Source organism: Carassius auratus, chromosome 2 (assembly GCF_003368295.1).
Source record: "Carassius auratus strain Wakin chromosome 2, ASM336829v1, whole genome shotgun sequence".
In the NCBI taxonomy this organism is placed as follows: Eukaryota; Metazoa; Chordata; class Actinopteri; order Cypriniformes; family Cyprinidae; genus Carassius; species Carassius auratus.
This window is the reverse complement of record NC_039244.1, coordinates 19,423,277-19,447,510: the sequence shown is the minus strand read 5'-3', so window position 1 is coordinate 19,447,510 and position 24,234 is coordinate 19,423,277. Positions and strand designations below refer to the sequence as shown.

The following is a 24,234-nucleotide window of genomic DNA, read 5'->3' as shown; positions in this document are numbered from 1 at the left end:
ATTTAAAATATTTCAACCATTTTACAATTTTCCCATCATTTTTATGGCTTTAACACTTTCTTTTCAAATCACTTTAACCATCACTCACTATTAAGGAGATTTGTTTTTTTTTCTAATGTGTTATGGCCCTGTTATAGATTTTATTTATTTGTAGGTAAATGCTCAGTTCTGTTATGACAGATGTCTAAAGATGGAGTAAAACGCTTTATGCATACAGCAATACATAATAATTATTATTATTATTTATATATATATAACTAGTATTTACTGAGTTCTTATTTACCACTGATTTTTATTTCAGTTTATTGAAAGCGGTCTAAAGTGGACAAACTGCGTTTTCATGTTTTTTTTGTTTGCGTTTTCATGTTTTAAAATGCGATGACGACGGCTCTATGACGCTGACTTTGTGATGTTGGCATTTGAATCATCAAACTTTATTTGTTCGCGCACGGGAGCACATCTTCAGAAGACGTGTCAGCAGCTACGGAAGTAGGGCTGCAGAAACATACACGCCAAATCTCTTCTTAACGGGGGATGATTTTAGGATTTAAATTAACATAAACTGGGATAAATCTCCATACATTACGTATTCCTGTTCGGTTATTATTGTCAGTAAAAATGTTGACCAAATTTGAGACAAAGTCGGCCCGAGTGAAAGGTAAGAGATCTGATCAGGCTAGCTTCCCTTGATTGCTGTATAATATAATTGTTACGAACGCTTTCATGTACATTTTTGTCTGATATTAGTCTATTCTTAATTTCTGTAGAATATAATGTAAGTCTTTTTAGTAAGTTTTCAATATTTTATTGAATACTGTATGTCATCCGGCATTAGCACAAATCTATTATTTGATAGCCATTCAGACGCTAAAGTAAATATTCCCTTACAGTATTAACTAGTTTTGTTACATAGAAAACGCGCTGATGACATTACCTAGACCAGATTGTTATTAATAATAAAGGATTAATGATAATAATAATTTATTTAAATAAATGTCATCATTATTATGTTCTCAAAACACCATCGTATTGACTGTCTTCGTATTAATAAATACCTCATTGCTTTCTGCAGGGCTGAGTTTCCACCCAAAACGGCCATGGATTCTCTCTAGTTTGCACAACGGGGTCATCCAGCTGTGGGACTATCGCATGTGCACCCTCATCGACAAGTTTGACGAGCATGATGGTACGAAACAGCTGATCAACGATTTTAGTCTCTTGTCATTTTCTTTTGAGCGCTCATAGCATTGTGAATTAATTTAGGTCCAGTCAGAGGTATTGACTTCCATAAGCAGCAGCCACTGTTCGTGTCAGGAGGAGATGACTACAAGATCAAGGTTTGCTTTCTTCATTCTACATACTGATGTCTAATTAACATGTCACCTAGTACTAATACTGTAGTTCCATGGGGTACATTTTGGTAACACTTTAAGATAAGTTAACAAACATGAAAAATGCTTCTTAAGTCATTTATTAATCTTAATGATTTTTCATTCATCTTCTATTAATACATTATTAAAATCAGCTTTTTTTTTCTTAAACCTAACATGAACTTACAATGAACGGTTGTAGTTTTAATAACAAATGAAAAGATTAATGAAGACTGTAACAAATGTACTGCTCATAATTTATGCTAATGCATTTTGATTTGCTGACATTGATTCTGATGAATAGGTGTGGAACTACAAGCTGCGTCGGTGTCTCTTCACTCTTCTTGGACATCTTGACTACATTCGTACCACGTTCTTCCACCACGTGAGCCCTGGCATCTTTGTTATGATCTTTCATAATTGTTTTTATAATGTTTATTTAATCAGTGAGAGTAACTTTAGTTCTCATTTGCAGGAGTATCCCTGGATCCTGAGTGCCTCAGATGACCAAACCATTCGTATTTGGAACTGGCAGTCCAGAACATGTGCCTGGTGAGTCTTTATATAGGTTATGAGATAGTGAGTACGCACAAGTAATCTTTTTTATTAATTCATTATTATTATTATTATTATTATTATTATTTTGTAAGTTAATAATGTTTTTTTATAAGCTTATTGTCTAAAGATTATGTTGCAACCAGTATTGATGATTTTAAAATTTGCAAATAAAACAAAAAAATACATTTCATGCACATGTAATACTCATGTCACATGTAAAACAATTTTTATTTATTATTATTAAATAAATTCTGAAAATGCATATCCCTTTTAATGAACAAATTGCCAAAGCATTTTTTTTTCCATTGTGAAACAGAGTTGTATATGTTTTCTGTGCTGTTCCTTCTCTGTAGTGTGCTGACGGGGCATAATCACTATGTGATGTGCGCTCAGTTCCATCCATCTGAGGACCTGGTGGTGTCAGCTAGCCTGGATCAGACCGTGCGCGTGTGGGATATTTCCGGTGAGGAGGCTTAGGAAAGGATTGAGTAGTTTGGGAAAGCTTGGGTTGTGGGAATGGAGAGAGAGGATGGAGGAGGATAGAAGCTGCTAAATGGCATTCTCTTCCTCATGTCCTCTCTCTACAGTGTGTACAGAACAAAACTCTGTGGGCTTACAGCAAAAATGCCTTTCACACTCATGCTGTAAGCATCAAGCAGTTGTCTAATGATAATGATTTGATGCTACGTTTTTGTTATTATTGGGGAAATAAACTGGTGATGTTGAGAGGATGAAATCACTTAAAGGTGATGTTTAAATGGAACAAACAAGTCATAAAACACTTAAAAATATTGTGTATTGTCACCTGCTCAACATGTTTTAATTACGAAAAGGTGAATGTGAGAGGTATTTTTGAGATTCTGCATGCTTTAATGAAATTGTCATTTTATGTCCTTTGCTTTCATTGTTGGACTGCTTTCTTTCTCATTAACCCTTAAAACTGCTCCTGTCTGCACTGACCGAGAACAAATACTCATTCATTAGTCCTTTCTCTCCGTCTTTCCCCCCTTCACATAAAATTATGGAATGAATATATTGCTGCATGGATTATACGCAATTTGTATGTAATCGTATGATATAATGAAAACTAGAAATTCTTATGCATCTAAATTTGGTTATGAACAAATTTCTTTTTAACATCTTTTGGATGAAGTTTCATCAAAACAAATAAGCATTTTCAAGTACAGAAACAATTGGAATCCATAATCCCTGGTTCATTTGAAATTCACAGAACTATGCAAACATTTTCCTCATATCTTGCATGAGGGCATCTGTCATCCATAGATGATATTAATGGTTAAAGACCTCTAAGTTGATGCATCTACCTGAATGCATCTTTTAGATCTGTAACCTGAACAAAGTGTCATTTAATCATTAAATGACTTAGCACAACTTGAATGCATGATGGAATCCGTCTATTAATGCATTATAATATGCAATAACAAATGCATGACTTAACTGGAGTCTTTGTCACTCCTTTAACATCCAGTGCCCCTCCAGAGAACATTTTGACACGCTCCACCCCAATCAATCCACCATTCAGTTCCATCCCTGCTCACTTCCTGTACAGCTCCTTTGCCCCTCTGGAAACATCCACATCTGCACATTGGTTTCTAATGCAGTTTTTGTTGGACTTTTATTCATTTAGCAGACATCTGGAGTGCTGAGATCTCAGACACACATTCTGCTCTCCTTTCTTTTTCTCTGTGTCCTGACCTGAGTTAAGCTGGTTATCTCACTGTCATTTTGTGGTTTGACTGGTTGTTGTCTTTGTTTTCTTAATTTGCTGATTGTTTACTTGCTTAACTCAGGTTTAGACCTAATGGAGGATGTTTGTTGTGTTTGTGTTCTCGAGCACCAGCAAATGTTTAGCAGCCCAACAAAATGTTTGTGTTTACTGTCAGATATCACAAATGTGTTCTCAGTAGCAGTTTTAATGTTGTTCCTCTCTCTTCCCTCCCTGGTATGTGGGTGTTCCTGTGTAATTTGTAAACGGTCCCATGTGTGTGTCGGACTGTAAATGTTGCTTCCAGGTCTGAGGAAGAAGAACTTGTCTCCGGGTGCTGTGGACACGGATGTGCGTGGCATCTCTGGCGTTGACCTGTTTGGGGGCTCTGATGCAGTAGTGAAGCATGTTCTGGAGGTAAGAATGTGGTTGTAATGGCCTAAAAAAATTTGGATCTAATCTTTCTTTTGTAAAGTGCTTCTCGGGGTTGAATGAATGAAGTTTGTTGTTGGTTTGAATGAAAGTTTGTGTTCTCTGCTCTGGTCTCAGGGTCATGATCGAGGTGTAAACTGGGCAGCCTTCCATCCCAGCATGCCTCTCATTGTGTCAGGAGCAGATGACCGCCAGGTCAAGATCTGGAGGATGAACGGTACGTACGTGTTCTCATTGAAAAAATGTCTGTCATTGTTCTGATAAGAAAAAAAAAAGAACGACATTGCAAATGTAAAATTCTGAACTATAAAAATGTCTTTGATTTAGGTTGGTCGAGTTTAAAGTGATTAAAAAGTGTTGAATATTTTAAGCTGTATAACAGAAGTCTTAATTATCATTTAAGATGTATTTTATTAAATTAATGCCACACATTTAAGGCAAGTGATTGCTTATTATCTGGTGACTAGCAAGTGATTCCTATGATCAATGCAAGCATACCACACAGTGTAAAATGGTCAAAATTATTTATTTTTTTTTTTTTTCAAATTCTCCCTTACTCTAGAATCTAAAGCGTGGGAGTTGGACACCTGTCGAGGGCATTACAACAATGTGTCCTGTGCGGTGTTCCACCCTCGTCAGGAGCTCATCCTGTCTAACTCTGAGGACAAGAGCATCCGCGTGTGGGATATGTCCAAGAGGACAGGTGTCCAGACCTTTCGCAGGGATCACGACCGTTTCTGGGTGCTGGGGGCTCACCCCTAACCTGAACCTGTTTGCTGCTGGTAGGTTACTAGTAATAATTAGTTAAGCAAGTGATTTTTGGCGATGAAATAAGATGCATTGAAGTGTAATTTTGTACCTTTTCAGGCCATGACAGTGGGATGCTGGTGTTTAAACTGGAAAGGGAACGTCCAGCTTACGCTGTGTATGGTAACATGCTGTACTATGTAAAGGATCGCTTCCTGCGTCAGCTCGACTTCAACAGCAGTAAGGATACAGCCGTCATGCAGCTGCGCAGGTATGTGGATTTTTAATGTCTTTTCGAAGTCTAAAAACGCTAAATGTGCTACAGAAGGTTTAGTGCAGTTCTTTTCAGTTGAACTGTTTCTTTTATATTGACAGTGGATCCAAATTCCCAGTGTTCAGCATGTCCTACAACCCTGCAGAAAATGCTGTGCTGTTGTGCACTGTGAGTATTGTAGACTCTATCAGTCTGTTCAGTCAAATCCTGTGTATTTGTTCATTTCTTCCTCTTTCTCCCTTTCAGAGAGCTACTAACCTTGAAAACAGCACATATGATTTATACTCCATTCCCAGAGAGAGTGATTCCCAGAATCCTGATGGTAGCATTTTTTTCTTTTCTCTTTAGAAGTCCTTAATCTATTGTGCACAATGTAATTGTTCACGTTTTTTACAGCTCCTGAGGGAAAGCGTTCCTCTGGTCTCACTGCGGTTTGGGTGGCCAGGAACCGTTTTGCAGTACTTGACCGCATGCACTCAGTAAGTGAATCAAGCAATTTATTTGAAAGAAAATAATCCTGCTGTTATGAATATTTTTGTTGGCATACCTGGAACTTAACATTGCAAAAGCCACCTATTTAGCCACCTATTATAAACTGCATCTTGAGACAAGTAAAAAGCTTTTTAAAAAAATCACAAGGGGGTATTACTAATAATTTTATCTCTAAAACGTGAAAATATATTACGTTTTGTTAACCACAGACCTTATTCCGGACATTTAACCAAAAACCCATTCATAAATCACATTGACTTGACGACGGAACAAAAAAGTGCTAAAATGCTAACTTGCTTCTGAGTTTTAGCATACAAAAAAGTGTGACCATATGACATATGTACACACATAATCAAACCAACCTGAAGGCTTATTCTCTATGCTGCAGCTCCTGATTAAGAACCTGAAGAATGAGATTGTGAAGAAGGTCCAGGTACCAAGCTGTGAGGAGATCTTCTACGCTGGAACTGGGTCTCTGCTGCTGCGTGATGCTGATGGAGTTACTCTGTTTGATGTGCAGCAGAAGCGCTCCCTCGCTACGGTCAAAATCGCTAAAGTCAAATATGTGGTGTGGAGCTCCGATGCCAACCATGTGGCCCTGCTGGCCAAACACGGTAGAGAAAACGCACTTATTCTTTGTGATTTTGCAATCACAAATACCCACCTTTAAGGGATGTACAAGGATTTTTGCCTTTATCAAATGGAATAATCCCAAATGCTTGTTTTTTTTGCGTTATCATACACGTCTGATCCTCTGCTTTTGTTTTTCAGCCATCATGATCTGTAACAAGAAGTTAGAGAGCCTGTGTAACATCCATGAGAACATCAGAGTGAAGAGTGGTGCTTGGGCCGAGAATGAAGTCTTCATCTACACCACCTCCAACCACATCAAATATGCCCTCACCTCCGGGTACTGCACCAACAGCCTCACACACCACGATTTCATAAAGAAACCCTACTGTTTGTTAATGAAATATTCATCTTTAAATCATTTTTTCTTGCAGGGATCATGGTATAATTCCGTACATTGGATCTTCCCATCTATGTGACAAGAGTCAGGGGCAACAGTGTGTACTGTCTGGATCGTGAGTGCAGACCACGAGTGCTCAACATTGACCCCACGGAGTACCGTTTTAAACTGGCTCTGGTCAATCGCAAATATGAGGAGGTGAGTGCAAATTTTCAACAGTTAAACTTGTGACTTCTGGGTTTTGTTCTGATTTTTGTAATGCCCCACATAAAATATTTTTTTAATCTGAAAGATATCCCTGAAACGGTTCAGGAGAGTGACTAACCTTTTTTTTACCCATTTATTTATTTATTGTTTGTAACTTCCTCTTCACCATCATTTTGGTGTATTCTGATTTGCCGTAACACTGTTATTGGCCCCTTTTTTTCTACCCAACACCCTCAGGTTCTTCATATGGTGCGTAATGCTAAACTGGTAGGCCAGTCCATCATTGCCTACCTGCAGAAGAAGGGCTACCCAGAAGTCGCGCTGCACTTTGTCAAAGATGAGAAGACTCGTTTTAGCCTGGCTCTGGAGTGTGGAAACATTGAGGTATACAGGACTGACATTTATGGAGGATCAAGTCTTTAACTTTCTTGCCTGAACGGGTGTTCATTCTTGATGTGTTTGTTGCTGCAGGTGGCGTTGGAGGCAGCGAAAGCCCTGGATGACCGAAGCTGCTGGGAACGTCTCGGCGAGGCTGCTCTTCTGCAGGGCCATCACCAGGTGGTGGAGATGTGCTACCAGAGAACCAAGAACTTCGACAAACTCACCTTCCTGTACCTCATCACTGGCAACCTGACCAAGCTCAGGAAGATGATGAAGATAGGTGAGTGACAAGGAAATGGCATTAGTACACTACCATTCAAAGTTTTGGTTGGTAGGATTTAAAAAAAAAAATGTTTTTGAAAGAAGTCTTCTTTATTTGTTTGATCAAAAAATACAGTAAAAACAGTAATATTGTGAAATGTTATTACAATTAAAAAAAATCCTATTTTAATAAACATTTATTCCTGTTATACCAAATCAAATTTTTAGCAGCCATTGCTCCAGTCTTCAGTGACACTTGATCCTTCGGAAATCATTTTAATTTGCTGATTTTGTGCTCTGTCATTAAAATAAAATAAATAAAAATGAAACATCTTTTATAGCTTTTAATCAATTTAAAGCATTCTTGCTGAATGTTAATAAAAAAATTTTAAAAAACCCAACTTTTGAATGGCAGTGTACTGGTTTTCTTTCTTATGGTTTTTTTGAATTATGAATTATGTTTTCGGTTACAGCTGAGATAAGAAAGGACATGAGTGGACACTATCAGGGCGCTCTTTACCTGGGTGACATCAGTGAGCGTGTGCAAATCCTCAAGAACTGTGGACAGAGTAAGTTCTGTCACTCTTTATTTATTTATTTATTATTTTTCTTCACATGATGAAACATGACGAAAATGACATCTGTGTCACAATCATTCTCAGAGTCTCTGGCTTACCTGACTGCTGCCACTCATGGGATGGATGAGGAGGCTGAAGCCCTGAAGGAGACCTTTGACCTGGAAAAAGAAATGGTATGTTGTAGTCTCATTACTAACAGAAATGCACATATTTGTAGATCTATGATTGAGCAACGTGTTCCATCCATGTGCAGGTGCCAGAAGTGGACCCCAATGCCCAGCTGTTGCAGCCGCCACCTCCCATCAACCCCTTGGACACCAACTGGCCTCTCCTCACAGTCTCTAAGGGCTTCTTCGAGGGAGCCATTGCTGCCAAAGGTGAGGTTTTGTGGTACTCCTATTGGTTCAGAGTGTGTAACCAGGATTTACGAAGTTGGATTTTGTAGACTAACATGTATTTTTGTGTTTGTTTGAATAGGACGCGCTGGCCAGATGGTTGCTGACCTGGACATGGATGCTACAGGAGGAGAAGGCTGGGGAGAAGATGCAGAACTTCATCTGGATGAAGGCATTTACTATAATATTTTACAGTAAAACTAATTTTAACTAAAGTTAGATGTTTTGTATAACAATCAAATCACTCACGCTCTCTCACAATCCAGATGGATTCATGGATGCTCAAGAGGGACTGGGAGATGAAGTGAAAGAGGAGGGAGAAGGCTGGGATGTTGAGGAAGATCTGGACCTCCCGCCAGAACTGGTAAGTCTCGGGTAGAACTGAAATAAAAAATCACTACTTTTTGTGATTGGATTTCTACAGAATCCTAAGTAGCCACACATTTTGTTGTCTTTCCTTCAACCAATAGGATATACCTTCTGTTGGTGGAGGTGGCGCGGAGGGTGACGGTTTCTTTGTGCCGCCCACCAAGGGCACAAGCCCCACACAGATGTGGTGCAACAACTCTCAGCTGGCTGTGGATCACATAATGGCTGGATCTTTTGAGACTGCTATGAGGGTAAAGATATAGATTAGGGCTGCATGATTAGACATGGAGAAAAAAATCTACCTGCAATTTAGTTGTTGTCCCATTTTTTTTTTTTTTTTTTTTTTTTTTTTAATATATTTTAAGGCAGGAAGGAAAATCATTGAGTCTAAACTGAAATGTAGCAAGACGTTTCTTTGTGGTCTCTTTCTACAGTTACTGCATGACCAGGTTGGTGTGGTTCAGTTTGGACCCTATAAGCAACTGTTCATGCAAACCCTGTCCCGTGGGCGCACCTGTTACCTGGGCCTGCCGTCTCTGCCCTGCTTGCACAGTTACCCCCTGAGGAACTGGAAGGACAGCGGGGTTAAAGGGGGTCTGCCTGCGGTGGGTCTGCGTCTCTCCGATCTTATTTCACGCCTGCAGCAGTGCTATCAGCTGACCACAGCAGGGCGCTTTGAAGATGCTGTTGATCGTTTCAGAGCCATTCTCCTCTCTGTACCACTGCTTGTGGTCGACAACAAACAAGAGATTGCAGAGGTGTGTTTTCATTCAAGATGAGTGGTATATTGTTTTAAATAGGGGCTAAGTTCTAAACATACTCTTTACCTTCACTCAGGCTCAGCAGCTTATCACTATCTGTAAAGAGTATATTATTGGCCTCACCATGGAGACCGAGAGGAAGAAACTTCCTAAAGACACTCTCGATCAGCAGAAGAGACTTTGTGAGGTATTTGCCTTTTTAAAATAAGCTTTTTGTTTTAATTTTAAAAAATAACTATTACAAAATACTTTACACAAACATTTGAGTGTATGCACTGAATCTAGTCTTAATATGCATGAATATTTTTTGTTTCAGATGGCAGCATATTTCACACACTGCAGTCTGCAACCTGTCCACATGGTGTTGGTGCTGAGAACAGCACTCAATCTTTTCTTCAAACTGCGTAACTTCAAGACAGCAGCGGGTTTCGCTCGCCGTCTGCTTGAGTTGGGTCCCAAACCAGAAGTAGCACAGCAGGTAAACAGATAATTGTTGTTGGGTTTTTTTTCTTGCACTTATTTACCATCATCCTCTAACATGTGGCTTTACAGTCAAATAGTTTTTCTCACATTGAAGATTATTTTTTTTTTATTGGTTCTTGTTATTTGTGTCAACACACTTTGTATGGGTAAAAAAAATGTAATGCCATGTAATGTTTTTGTCATGATAAATCATTTTAATATATTTAATAATTCTATTTGTATATTTGGTAGATTATAAGTCATCTTGCAGCCCTCTTGGAAGTAGGCACCCTAGTTTTTCCCCTTGTTGTGTCCATAACCTGTTCTTCTCCGTCTTTCTCAGACAAGAAAGATTCTTGCAGCATGTGAGAAAAGCCTGACAGATGCCCACCAACTGAACTATGACCCCCACAATCCCTTCGACATCTGTCCAGCTTCTTTCACTCCTCTGTACCGCGGGCGGCCGGTAGAGAAATGCCCCCTGTCTGGAGCCTGCTACTGCCCCAAATACAAAGGAGAGGTCTGCAGGGTCACACAGGTTAGTTGTAAGCCCTCGTAATGTCCATGTTTAATTAGTGTTAGTTTATTGAAGATAGAAAGTCTAATGTTGTTAATATGTGAGAAAGTAACTCTGCTTTTCCACTTGTTACATGCTTTATCTGCTCATGTGCTGCTATAAAGTGAAGGATCAATTTCATTGGCTGACTCTCTCCTGTTTCCTAGGTAACTGAGATTGGTAAAGATGTGATCGGGTTGCGTGTCAGCCCACTGCAGTTCCGCTGAACACGCATTACATAAACATGGATGAAAACAGAAATGCTTCTCTCACATATACTTTTCCTTTATAGATGAAGTAATGAAAACTTTCAAATCAGGAAAATTCTAGAAAATACCTTGTTACATGTCAAATCTCTCTGTGACCGTGCTTTCTATTGTTATTTCTGATGTCTCTACAGTATGAATGCTTGTTTCATTATTCTGAAGTGTACATCTGTGACCCTGGTGAACAGTGCAAAACAAGTTTCCTTTCCTGTGAAACTCTTGAAATATAATAAATAAATAAAAACTGGTGCACAAATGTTTCACCTCATATTTTTCTTCTCCGTGCAAGGTTGTTAACCAAAATCATTATTTGAAATGAACTAAAATATAATATAAATATAAAAGGCTTATTTAAATCTTATTTTATTGTAGCTAGTTGCCAATACAAGGTTTCTCATTTTCATTTAAAGTCATACAGTAACTAAAACTAATATTAAAACTACAAACCAACTTAATAAAAGCTGTATATTGATATATTAACTACATATTGATGATACTAAATGAAATGACACTGTTAACATGTCGGATATTTTTACTTTTATATCTTTCCAAACCAACTTGGTATGTTTTATTTTTTCTTTGTGACCACAGGGAGGTGCTAAATGTTCAACAGTCAGAGAATTAAGCCAAAAGTTCACATGGTTTTGGTTAATGCTCTAATTTATTTGGATCAATTGGAAACTTGTGCTTTCAATACCATATAATATCTTCCAAAAAAGATGGACTGCATTTCTGGTTTGAAAACCTGGAAAAAAAAATGAATTAAAAAGACTCCATGGCCATTTAATCAAAGACCAAGATGTTTTCTTTTATTATTATTAAAAGTAACAGTATACTTCTTTTGTAATCCACATGTTGTTCAACACTGGAATCAAGATTATCCAGTAAAACAGTCTTTCATAGCTCTTTGTCACATCCTTTGCTGTCTACTTAAGATCATCCGACTCACATCGATGTTGTTGCTGGTAAAAACCTCTTTTCCGTGGTCGACGGTGGCAGCAGGCAGGGATCGTGTGCGGCCCAAAATCCAAGCGAAGTCTACGTGGAACAGTCTCAAGACATCAGTGCATGAATACACCAGCGCTGAATTCTCATAGTCAGTGGACAAAATCCAGTATGGAGTGTAGGGCAAAACTGTCATTTCAGTAGAAATGCAAAAGACAAAATCTTTTAGCCATACACATTTCCTATTAATTCTGAATTAGAAATGTCATTACTTATGGCAAGCATTTAAAAAGAAAATCAGATCTGTACCGGAAGAGAAACTGATTCCAAGCTTTGCTGGATTTCTTTTTGATCTTCCACCACAGCTGTCCCCTCGATCGTTTTTAACTCTCCTTTTCTAATTAAAATATAAAGTGTATGGTTTAATTAGGCGTGTTTATTACCTCTTATATAAAAACCCAAATAATTATCAAAAGAGGAGAAAAAAAGAAACTGATTTGTTGGTTTAGGTGTTGGTACCCACAGAATTTCAGAGCTCATTACATGAGCCGTTCCATCCAGCTTGAGAGTGAAGTTAGTCTCAATGCATCTCCCTCGCTCAAACTGTGCTGGAAGTTTAGCGATTTCAAACCACCTGCCCATAAACTACATTAGGATACAGACAATCAAATGTTGAAAACATTTTCAGCAAAATAGAAGATCAGTTTATGACATAAACTGTGGCACATATGTTACCTTCTTTAGGTTGAAGGCAGGTTGAGTGACAGGGTCTGGGCACGGCCCCCAATGAGGCACTTGGGCATTTATGATGGGCAGAAAGAGGGCCGAAACAACCAGTAAGGCCTTCATTTTACTTGTTTTGCCCTTAGCCAAAAGAATGAACTAACATAACATAGAAATGTAAAATATTAAATAATAACTAAATTAAGTTATTCAGCAGTCATTCTAAGATGCACATACACTGCCATTGAAAATCTGGGGATCAATAAGATTTTTATTTTAATAATTGTGAAATATTATCACAAATTCAAGTTTTCTATTTCAATATATTTTATAATGTATAGGCTAATTTATTCCTGTCATGGCAAAACTGATTCTTCAGCAGTCATTTCTCCACCCTTCAAAAATAATTTTAATGTGCGGATTTCTTTTGATTATTATCAGTATTAAAAAGAGTTGTGCAACATTTTTGTGCAAACTGATACTTTTTTTCAGGATTATTTGACAAATAGAAAGTTGAAAAGAACAGCGTTTATTTGAAATAGAAACCTTTTGGTACATTACATATGTCCGTACATTTCCTATCAATTAAATGCATCTTTGCTGAATGAAAGTAGTAATTGCTTTTCCAAAATAATTAATATAATAACATAAAATAATAAATGAGAACAGTAGTTTACAGTATATTTAGTTTACTGTAAAACAAACCAATCCAAAAAATTAATAAAAATAAAAACACAGCCTTACCTCTTAAGGTCGTGCAGAATATGATGGACTGTGGAGCTCAGACTATTTATTTGAATCATTCTCCTCTGGGATCACGTGACTGCAGAAGAGACGTGCCATGAAGGAGCCTTTGTGAGAGTCAGAGTTTATTCCCAGCATGAAGTAAGTAATTAAGCAATCTGAAGTCATGAGCAAATGTTCCATTACAAATGAGTATCTAAACTAAATGTCACATTTCTTTGTCTTTTAAGCAAGTTATTTTCTGTCTAAACATTCCATTTGTGTTTTTGACATGCTAGTTTAGGACAGTGGGTTGTGATCAGTGAAGGTTAACCTGTGATTTGAAATCGGCAGCAGGTTTAATGTCTGTAAGTGTGATGCTGACAGACAGAGGGCACTATATTGAGGAGGATGCTCATCGGTCTGATCACAAATGCTTCACTGGCAAAAAGAAAAGATTTATGACTTATTTTTGATTCTGAGTCAGTTCTTACTTTAATGTTAACTAGTATTTAGTTTCTCCATTATGGCATGCTGGGCCTGAGCATTGATTAAACTGAGGAATTGTCTATTGCTCCTCTGTGGCAATTAACTTGGTAATTAACTTAATTTTTTAACCTTTATTATTATTAGGTTTAAAAAGCTGCCACATGTATGTTTTCCCAAGCGTTTTGTATCAGATGTATGTCTTTACATAAGGACCGTATCATCACGTGTTGCTGAGTGTTTTGCATGTTGCAGGTGTTTGTGATAGGTTAAACAACACTGGTGTGATAAGAACATGAAGGATTCACGTGTGACTCGACCTCCAGTTGAGGACCTAACTTTGTACACATCTTTCATAACATCTTACATGTTAGGAGAAGAACTTCATAAAAAAAAAAAAAAATGCCATGCAGGGTGTTTTCTTTTTTTTGGACTGTATTTCATGGCTAACAAACTAAACCATTATTTTCAAAGTTTGAACCTTCCTGGCAGATTTTAAATGTTTAAATTTGAGAGATAAAAAAACAAAAAACATGTGCACATTGATTCAGGATGGTGCTATAAGATTCAATCATAAATCTGAAATTACTACACTTGATGTCAGTGTTTTAGTTGTCTTTAGCAAAATTAAATAAATTCTTCATACTAAAATTATGCTATGTTTACATGAATCTTAGATTGTCACATTCATATGTAGTCTATTAAAAAATTAGTTCACTTCCAGAATAAAAATTTCCTGATAATTTACTCACCCCCATCTCATCCAAGACTTTTTGACTTCAGTCGAAAAGAAATTAAGGTTTTTGAGGAAAACATGGATTTATCTCCATATAATTGACTTCAGTGGTGGCCAACGGGATGAAGGTCCAAAATGCAGTTTCATTGCAGCTTCAAAGGGCTTTACATGATCACAGCTAATGAATAAGAGAGTCTTATCTAGGGAAACAATCGGTCATTTTCTTAATAAAATTTAAAATGTATATACTTTTTAACCACAACTCTTTAATGCGCAAATTCAATTGGAAAAGTCACGTGCTATTAGCTCTTCATCTCTGTTCAGTTCAAAAAGTTGCAAAAAATTCAATCTCATTTTCTCCTCCAACTTCAACCTTCAACTTTATTGTTATTTTACCTTTTTGTAAATGGCGTTTGACTTTCTTTTCACCTTTGCTTTGCAAATATGGTACTTCTACCTACGTCACACATGACCTTTCCGGCGTGGCTACATAATGCGTGAGGTCGAACTAATGCAAGATGTAGTTAAAGGAGTAGTTTTGCTAGTTGAGACCCTTCTTCCTCAGCTGGGATCGTTTAGAGCCCATCGAAGAAGCGTTTAAACTGCATTTTGGAAGTTCAAACTCGGGGGAACCATAGAAGTCCATTATATAGAGAGAAATCCTGAAATGCTTTGCTCAAAAAACATTATTTACGACTGAAAAAAGACAGACATGAAGATCTGTCTTGAAATCAGACATGAAAAGGAGTGGGAGTACATTATGTGTACATTTTTGTTCTGGAACTGAACTACTTATTTAAAAAGTATCTGCATTTTTATTTTATTAAATTTTTTGATCGTGAAATTACCAAACACTTCGCTTTTGTGTGTCATGTGATATCAGTCATAAATTTTGACTATTTTGTCCTCATGTTAAAATGCATTGTACATGCATATAAAATAAGTAAAATAATTGGTTATAAACCTTTGAACCTTTTGAATGTCTATCACAGCTTAAGTTTTAAGGATGTGGAAATCTGACCTGTTCATCACTCAACCAGCTTCTTCTATAAGAGTGGTTCTCAAACCCGTCCTGGAGTACCCCCAGCTCTGTCTATTTTGTGTGTCTACCTCATCTATCACACCTGATTCAACACATCAGCTCATTAGTGGAGACTGCAAGACCTGAAGTGGGTGTGTCAGATATAGGGAGACATACAAAATGTACTGGGGGTACTCGAGAGGTTTGAGAGCCGCTGTTCTATAAGGTTCAACTCAAGGTGTGTTTATTTAACCTTCAACATCTCAAGCGAGCAGATGCCCAGGTTCCCCAAACCCACTGTAATGAGCTTATTTTAGCTGAGGGGGTGGAGTTAGTGATATAATGAATAGATGTATTTGCCTATAAATACTGAACTCTTTTGGTGTTCTTTACCTTGAACACAAGTTTCACACTTCATACCAAACAGGTAAGATGCATGGTATTTGAATCTCAACTCTCCAACTCTAAAAGCAAAATTTCTCGTTGTTCTTATTAAATATGGCTCTTTTTTTTTTCAGGTTTAAACCGAGAGAATGCAGGCTCTTCAGGTTCTGTCTCTGACTCTGCTGTCTGTGCTGGCGGTCAGCGCTCAGACCATCAGCTCTGGAAAATGTCCACAGCCACCTGTTCAGCAAAACTTTGATCCTGCTAGGGTACACTTTTTTTTTTAACTTATGTTAATCTTTATTTTTAATCTTTCTTTTTTTATTATCAGAAATGTATATTAAAGTAATCTTGAACAACTTTAGCATAATAAAGCTAAGAAGAAAGACAAGAAAAATGTGTTATATATATATGTATATATATAAAACAGAAATAGCAGAAAATCTATATTGCTTTATATTAAACTTCTTTTATAGGTACAAAGTTTTAATCCTGTTCCTGTCCTCTAATTTCTCATCATTTTTTCCCTTCATAGTACATGGGCAGATGGCATGAGATCATGAAGATTCCAGCCCCATTCCAGTTGGGAGACTGTTGCCAGGCCACTTACACTCTGAGTGATGGTATTGTGCTGGTTCGAAATGATGAGCTTCTGTAAGTAGCCTACTGATGAACAATTACTGCAGTAATACAATTTAAAAAAAATTAAGTTTTTATCTTATTCAGAATATTCTATATACATATATGTATGTATAAATGTGTGTATGAGAAAAGAAAAACAATACTTGTTAATATTATAAATATTCAAAATAGTTTTGCACTTTCTCCTGAAATGACTTCAAATCACCAAATATTGTTCCTCTTAATATCTTAACAGTGCTAATGGTACTGTCAGCTTCATTGAGGGAACTGCCAAGATTGTTGATGCATCAGAGCCTGCCAAACTTGAAGTCAGCTTCTTTGAAGGTAAGTCCAAAATCATTCTTTGTAGTGTATTTATTTTTTGGGATCTGTGATTTTGAGTTATTCGTGATGTGTCCTCTTTCAGATGCTCCTCCTGGCCCCTACTGGGTGCTGGCTACTGATTATGACAACTACACCCTGGTTTACTCTTGCTCTGATTTCGCCGGGCTCTTTCACGCTGAGTATTCCTGGATCATGAGCAGAACCCGCACACTTCCAAAAGAGACCGTCTCTGAGCTGTTAGGCATCCTCAAATCCCATGGCATCAACACTGATGTTTTCACTGAGACCGACCAGAGACTGGAGCTGTGCAGCAGCATGCCTTGATATAGCTGCCTTATAACTATTGTGAGATGTGTTGTTGTGGTTTAAAAAAACAACAACAAATGTAATATTCCCTACAAAATTCTCTCAATCAGTTATCTGTGGCATGAGAATATGTATACATAAATCTTCAAAGTAAAGTTTGTACAGTACTGAATTGTATGTAAACTAAAGTTTTTAGTTTTGTGAGTCTATTTCTGGTGTCACTTTTCTTTCTTCAAAGTTTGTCTACAAAACATCTACTGTGTAATTAAATCAAAGGTGTTCCTAATTCAGTGTGGATCAGACTTTAAATAAATATATGTAAAAAATGTAAATGCTGTCTTTTGTGATTTGTTCTTAATCCTCACCAGTTGCTTTGTAGAAAAAAAATACATTAAAGCATCATTTGAAAAAAAAAAAAAGTGTTGTCATTGAGATACGGTCATGAGATGCTCTCCTTCTTCAGTCTTCACATTTGTGTCAATAAGACGTCTTCCGATGTGGATGCTTTCTGTGTTAGGGAAGTTTTCCACAATCTACTTCTGATTCACATGTATGTAATTTACACCACATTGCAGATTATGCACTGTGTTAAATAGCTTTTTATGTTGATGAAACAATATGAAATTTTACACTTGAAATCATCACTTTGGAATTATAAGATTCTATCTGCATTCTGAGCAGTTTCGAGATATTGAGCTTCAAAGTTTTTGCATTCCATATAGTGATCTGGAGAACAAGTCTTTCATAAATCAGTTCCAAAATGTCCAACTTAAAAAAAAAAAAAAAAAATATGTATATTATGGGGGTGAGCACCTACAAGCATATTTTTTTTCACATTTTTAAACCGTTTTATCACTATATGTATGCAACTCAAAACATTAAAACTATCCTGTATCTGTGACTGATCTGTGTTTGATATACTTTCACAGGACCACTCATTTTACAAAATCCCCCTTTTTATTAGTGTTTTTTAACTGTGCAGGCCCTTGAATAAAGCAATTCACCTAGCTGTTTTATTTACACAATTTCCCCCCATTGGTACCAAACTTTGACATCTGAAGCCAAGGGCACATACAGGTCTTTTCAGCTATTAAACAATAGGCTACATTTTGCATTTGGCATTAGAAAAGTAAAAATAATAATAATCAGATCAACGATTAAAATATTTTATATTGTAAATAAGTCTGAACAATTTGCAAATACTCTTTTGCGTGTGTGTGTGTGAATTCTGTTATGAATTAGATAAATCAAATAGCCTAAGTCTCAAATATGTCTATATATTCAAATCGGCAAAATTTGTCAATGAGTCGAGTAGCCTAGTTACCTTATATTACTGTCTGTCGTTTCTATCGTAAAACAGTTAACCTTAAATGTGAAATATAGCTATGTCAGACAGCAAGCACGTTAATGACAAAAAAAAAAAAAACTTTATGCAATGGATCTGGATTACACAATGAGCGTGTCCTCACGTCTCGCTGTATGTTTTGCATGTTGCAGTTGTTTGTGTTTGTGTCGAAGAACAAATCGTGCTCGCGCGTGACAGAGAAGGACACGTTCTCAGCCTCATGTTTAGGACACAAAACTCACCGCATTAGAAAGAAGAACTAATACTTTTAATGATTATTACTGACTCTTTCGCAACATTAAAAAATAATAATAAGACTCTTTCGCAACATTTAAAAAAAATAATAAGAAAAAAAAATATTTCAACCTATAGGCCTAAATAAAGAAACTAAATCAAAACAACTGTAGAAAGTAACGTACAACATGCTTCAGAATAACAATATAAGACCGATTATAATGGAGGCTCATAATAATGCCCATTGCTTCTATAATAATAGAAGAAGAAGAATTCCCATAATCTCTAAACACCGTAAGACGTGTGTGTAAAATGTAAACTGCCTCAATATCATGAATGGAGTGACATCTAGTGGTGTGACTCAGAAATACAGAACACAGATCACATCTAAACTCTAAAAGCACAGTAAAGTCTGCTTCAGTTATTAAACAAGGGGTGTCAAACTCAGTTCCTGAAGAGTTCCTGCAGAGTTTAGATTCAACCCTAATTAAACACACCTGATCCAGCTAATCTTTTACTTACACAGCATCCTGTTAAACTGACCTACAGCTGTTGAGTGTTATCCATTTATTTAAATAAACAGTTTTAATAAACTTTTTTATCTGTATTTTATCTATTTATTAAGTACAGACACTTTTGCATCAGTCTTGTTTTTACTGATCTGATTGTGGGCACACAGTCTGAGTATTCAAACATAATCAATGTGGCAGAACATAGCCAGAAAATCATTTTCGGAGTTTAATTAGAACTAGTTATTAATTCATGTCATGTCATTAATTTATTCATTCTCCAGTGTCGGTTATATTATGATAAGAAAGAGTTAAATATTTTTATTTTATAGGTGTTTTGTAAAACCTAAGGTAAGAAATTTGAGTAGTGTTTCTAACAGACTGGTCGCATTGTCCTACTTCCACATCGTACGTGATTAAATTCATATTTTTCAGGACTGCAACTGCATGTCATTCCCCTTATGAGTGCACTGAAAGAATGATCATCCTACAGTAGATGTGCATAAATGACCTTTGTGTGACATAAACCCCCTGTATGAACATATGTGAAAAGCCTCAACATTCCCCAACAAAGACATCATCTAATTATTATCCATCTTTTCTATGTTAGGTAAAAAAATGTTAGCCTTGCACAAAGTCGCTTTGTATAAAAGCAACTGCTAAATGCATAATTTATATATATATATATATATATATATATATATATATATATATATATATACAGTATTGTTCAAAATAATAGCAGTACAATGTGACTAACCAGAATAATCAAGGTTTTTCGTATATTTTTTTATTGCTACGTGGCAAACAAGTTACCAGTAGGTTCAGTAGATTCTCAGAAAACAAATGAGACCCAGCATTCATGATATGCACGCTCTTAAGGCTGTGCAATTGGGCAATTTGTTGAATTAGTTGAAAGGGGTGTGTTCAAAAAAATAGCAGTGTGGCATTCAATCACTGAGGTCATCAATTTTGTGAAGAAACAGGTGTGAATCAGGTGGCCCCTATTTAAGGATGAAGCCAACACTTGTTGAACATGCATTTGAAAGCTGAGGAAAATGGGTCGTTCAAGACATTGTTCAGAAGAACAGCGTACTTTGGTTAAAAAGTTGATTAGAGAGGGGAAAACCTATAAAGAGGTGCAAAAAATGATAGGCTGTTCAGCTAAAATGATCTCCAATGCCTTAAAATGGAGAGCAAAACCAGAGAGACGTGGAAGAAAACGGAAGACAACCATCAAAATGGATAGAAGAATAACCAGAATGGCAAAGGCTCAGCCAATGATCACCTCCAGGATGATCAAAGACAGTCTGGAGTTACCTGTAAGTACTGTGACAGTTAGAAGAAGTCTGTGTGAAGCTAATCTATTTTCAAGAATCCCCCGCAAAGTCCCTCTGTTAAAAAAAAGGCATGTGCAGAAGAGGTTACAATTTGCCAAAGAACACATCAACTGGCCTAAAGAGAAATGGAGGAACATTTTGTGGACTGATGAGAGTAAAATTGTTCTTTTTGGGTCCAAGGGCCACAGGCAGTTTGTGAGACGACCCCCAAACTCTGAATTCAAGCCACAGTACACAGTGAAGACAGTGAAGCATGGAGGTGCAAGCATCATGATATGGGCATGTTTCTCCTACTATGGTGTTGGGCCTATTTATCGCATACCAGGGATCATGGATCAGACAATGACCCAAAACACACTAGTAAACGGGCAAAGTCTTGGTTCCAAACCAACAAAATTAATGTTATGGAGTGGCCAGCCCAATCTCCAAACCTTAATCCAATTGAGAACTTGTGGAGTGATATCAAAAATGCTGTTTCTGAAGCAAAACCAAGAAATGTGAATGAATTGTGGAATGTTGTTAAAGAATCATGGAGTGGAATAACAGCTGAGAGGTGCCACAAGTTGGTTGACTCCATGCCACACAGATGTCAAGCAGTTTTAAAAAACTGTGGTCATACAACTAAATATTAGTTTAGTGATTCACAGGATTGCTAAATCCCAGAAAAAAAAAAATGTTTGTACAAAATAGTTTTGAGTTTGTACAGTCAAAGGTAGACACTGCTATTTTTTTGAACACACCCCTTTCAACTAATTGCCCAATTGCACAGCCTTAAGAGCGTGCATATCATGAATGCTGGGTCTTGTTTGTTTTCTGACAATCTACTGAACCTACTGGTAACTTGTTTGCCACGTAGCAATAAAAAATATACTAAAAACCTTGATTATTCTGGTTAGTCACATTGTACTGCTATTATTTTGAACAATACTGTATATATATATGGGTGCATTACAACCCTAGAAAAGGGTTGTAAAAAGGTATGGTTTACTGCCATAATTCATTCAAAAATGACATCATGGCTTACGTATCAAGCTCTAGCACTAACATCTCACCTCAGCCACAGATTAAAAAAAAAAAAAAGATGAGGTGTGAATGTCTTCTTCTGTTGCTTTTTCACAGGATAGGACAGTTCAGTAATTTATGTGATAATGTAAAAAATGGATTTGACTAAAACTGCTGCCCTTTTTGGTGTGTCGTTCAGGTAAAGCTGAGAGAATGTAGGCTATGTTCATGCTGGCTGTCTGTGAAGGCTGGAGGATGTCATAAGATGTCGTTTCTAAAACTTTGGTATAGTCAAAATAGCTCCCTGCATGCTGGGTATCACACATTTGAATTTGGTAGAAAGAAGATTTTCAAATATGAATAACTGAAAAATGAAATTAATAAATTAATATTATTTAATATGAATATAAATTATTTCATTTGAAATGTAAATGTCAATTTTGTATTACCTTTATAAAAGCCAAAATTGTAAAACCTTCATTTGAATAAAAAACAAATACCTGAGAAATGTTCTCCAAAACATGTGTTTGGGCTGTTATGATTTTTAATGGAAGTATTTTCATGGGCACCTTCACTGCATGAAAAATTATTAAAATAATCAATATTGAAATCCATCAGTCTAAAAGACGTGTTAGTAACTTCATATGTGCAGCTACTAAAAAGGCATGGCCTATATTTGAATTTATTTGTTATTCATATGTGTTTGTTTATCTGCTTAATTTCTATGAAGAGTTCCCTTATGCTCTGTGTCATAATTCAGACTTCGCCAACAGAGTGTTTACCAAGTGGTTTTGGGGTTAAACCCCACATTATCCCTTTGCCTCAATGTGACTCTATAATACAGTGCACAAACAGGCTGGGCAGAAATCTGTCTAAAAAAGCTTACTCCGCACAGTTTCTTAAATTAGTGGTTTACATGTCTTAATACTCAGTTCTCATCATGTCTAAGCACTTTATTTGTGATTCTCTCTTTTTTTTCTAACCATGTCCACATTATATTGTTTGAAGTGTGATTTGTTATTTAAGTGCACCAAATTATGATGCATAGCAGTTCACTATAAGTCATCTGACAGATTTTTGAGCAGTAGACTAATCACATTAAAATGCTGTTAAAGACTTACTGATGTAAATGTTATTTTGAAATTATATTATACTATATTGTATTGTACTACATGTAAAATCTTTTCATATATAATTATTAAATCTGTGTGATTGACTTGCACTTTTCTAAAAATCTGATTTTTTTCTATTGGAGCGTCAAAAATATATATAATTGGATAGAACAAGAAAGATGGTCTTGCACTTCAATAAATAAAACAGAAATTCCAAACCTGTGTGAGTTTCTTTCTTCTATTGAACACAAAAGAAGATATTTTGAGAAATGCTAGTATCCAAACAGTTGATGGGCACGATTGACTTCAATATAGGGAATAAAAATACTATCAAAGTCAGTGGTGCCCAACTGTTCAGATACCAACATTTTTCAAAAAAAGAAAGAAAGTAATTCTGGTTTGAAACAAGTGGAGGGTGAATAAATGATGACAGAATTTTCATTCTGGAAGTGACCATATCCTTTAAATATTAGAACACTTTAAACTGACTTTTCTATTTTATTTCTATCTATATTATTCATTTGTTCATTTGATGGCGCAGTCTTCAATGTCACATGATCCTTCAGAAATCATTTTAATATGCTGATTTGCATGGAATAATAGCATTTATTTAAACTTGTTTAGTCTTTTGTAACATTATAAACGTCTTTACTGTAACTTTTGAATAACTTTTGAATTTTTATTGCTGCCAAATAAATTTAGCTATTAATTTCTTTGGGAGAATTTCTTCTGGCCCCAAACCTTTGTGTACTAGTTTATATTGTATATTGTAATTTTTAAGGCTTCAAGATGAAATGCTATTTCATAAAATGCTATAAGGTAATGTCATCAATCAGTACTCGAGATTCCTTTGACTTCACAAGCATTTGTTTACTAATTTCTTACAAAGCTTTGCATAGCACAGTAGGTAGTGTGTGGGGCCATTTATAATAATCAGCAAAACAGCTTTATTAACCCACTGTCAGTTTATCCCAGCGGGAGATCAATGCTTGCCGCCAATCTCTGGGGGTTATGCATCTCCCCAAGAATCTGTTTTGCTGCAAAATGCTCATATGCCGCCCAATTGAGCGCACACCTATCCCTGTACTAATTCTTCCTGATCCTCTCAGTGTTAAAAAATATAAGTCTGGGAACTGCAGACGATGCTTTAAGCGGGAGGTGAGCACAAACTGTCAGATTAACAAGTCTGAGTACATGATCCTCGACAACATAGTGAGGAGGGCAGTCATACAATGAGACCTCATACAGCCTCTGATTAACACTCTGACAATCATTTCTATGAGTTGCACACACAGAAGAACGCTTGAAAAGCACATGCACATCTAGCTTGATTTCAGTTGACACTGTCTTTTACATGGAAAAGGAAGCTGGGCATTTAGGAGTCTTATTCTCAGTGTTAAAGTGCTAACAGAGGATTACTGAGGTAAATGATGAAAGAGGTTTAGCCACTGTGCTTAGCCAGTGCTCTTAATTACATTTCAGCAGAGTGTCCCGTGTGCAGTTGGATGAGAGATCATAGTGATGTCAGGTAAGGGGGGGGGGGATTTAAGCAGGCAGATAAAGCCAAACTAATAGAGAGATAACATGAATCTCCAAT

General features: G+C 36.6%; 2 protein-coding genes and 1 pseudogene across 2 annotated transcripts; 2 read left to right on the top strand and 1 right to left on the bottom strand.

The window, feature by feature from the left end:
* Positions 1 to 430: 430 nt before the first annotated feature.
* Positions 431 to 11,061, top strand: LOC113119206 (coatomer subunit alpha-like). Its single transcript, XM_026288498.1, is given in 31 exon segments — positions 431 to 658; positions 1,073 to 1,186; positions 1,264 to 1,337; positions 1,675 to 1,755; positions 1,846 to 1,922; positions 2,282 to 2,391; positions 3,962 to 4,071; positions 4,204 to 4,303; positions 4,649 to 4,842; positions 4,844 to 4,868; positions 4,954 to 5,104; positions 5,209 to 5,275; positions 5,354 to 5,429; positions 5,504 to 5,586; positions 5,988 to 6,213; positions 6,371 to 6,509; positions 6,604 to 6,619; positions 6,621 to 6,767; positions 7,014 to 7,160; positions 7,248 to 7,437; positions 7,892 to 7,987; positions 8,081 to 8,169; positions 8,250 to 8,373; positions 8,474 to 8,563; positions 8,658 to 8,755; positions 8,862 to 9,011; positions 9,195 to 9,518; positions 9,598 to 9,708; positions 9,838 to 9,999; positions 10,327 to 10,521; positions 10,707 to 11,061. Coding segments are annotated over 31 exon segments (3,666 nt in total). The 5' UTR covers positions 431 to 618; the 3' UTR covers positions 10,767 to 11,061.
* Positions 11,062 to 11,593: 532 nt separating this feature from the next.
* LOC113119551 (apolipoprotein D-like) lies at positions 11,594 to 15,520 on the bottom strand (annotated as a pseudogene).
* A 69-nt stretch (positions 15,521 to 15,589) lies between these two features.
* LOC113119560 (apolipoprotein D-like) lies at positions 15,590 to 17,385 on the top strand. Its single transcript, XM_026289125.1, has 5 exons — positions 15,590 to 15,866; positions 15,958 to 16,092; positions 16,359 to 16,477; positions 16,701 to 16,789; positions 16,872 to 17,385. Exons 2-5 carry the CDS (start codon positions 15,973 to 15,975, stop codon positions 17,111 to 17,113), a joined length of 570 nt encoding a protein of 189 aa, XP_026144910.1. The 5' UTR covers positions 15,590 to 15,866; positions 15,958 to 15,972; the 3' UTR covers positions 17,114 to 17,385.
* Positions 17,386 to 24,234: the final 6,849 nt, after the last annotated feature.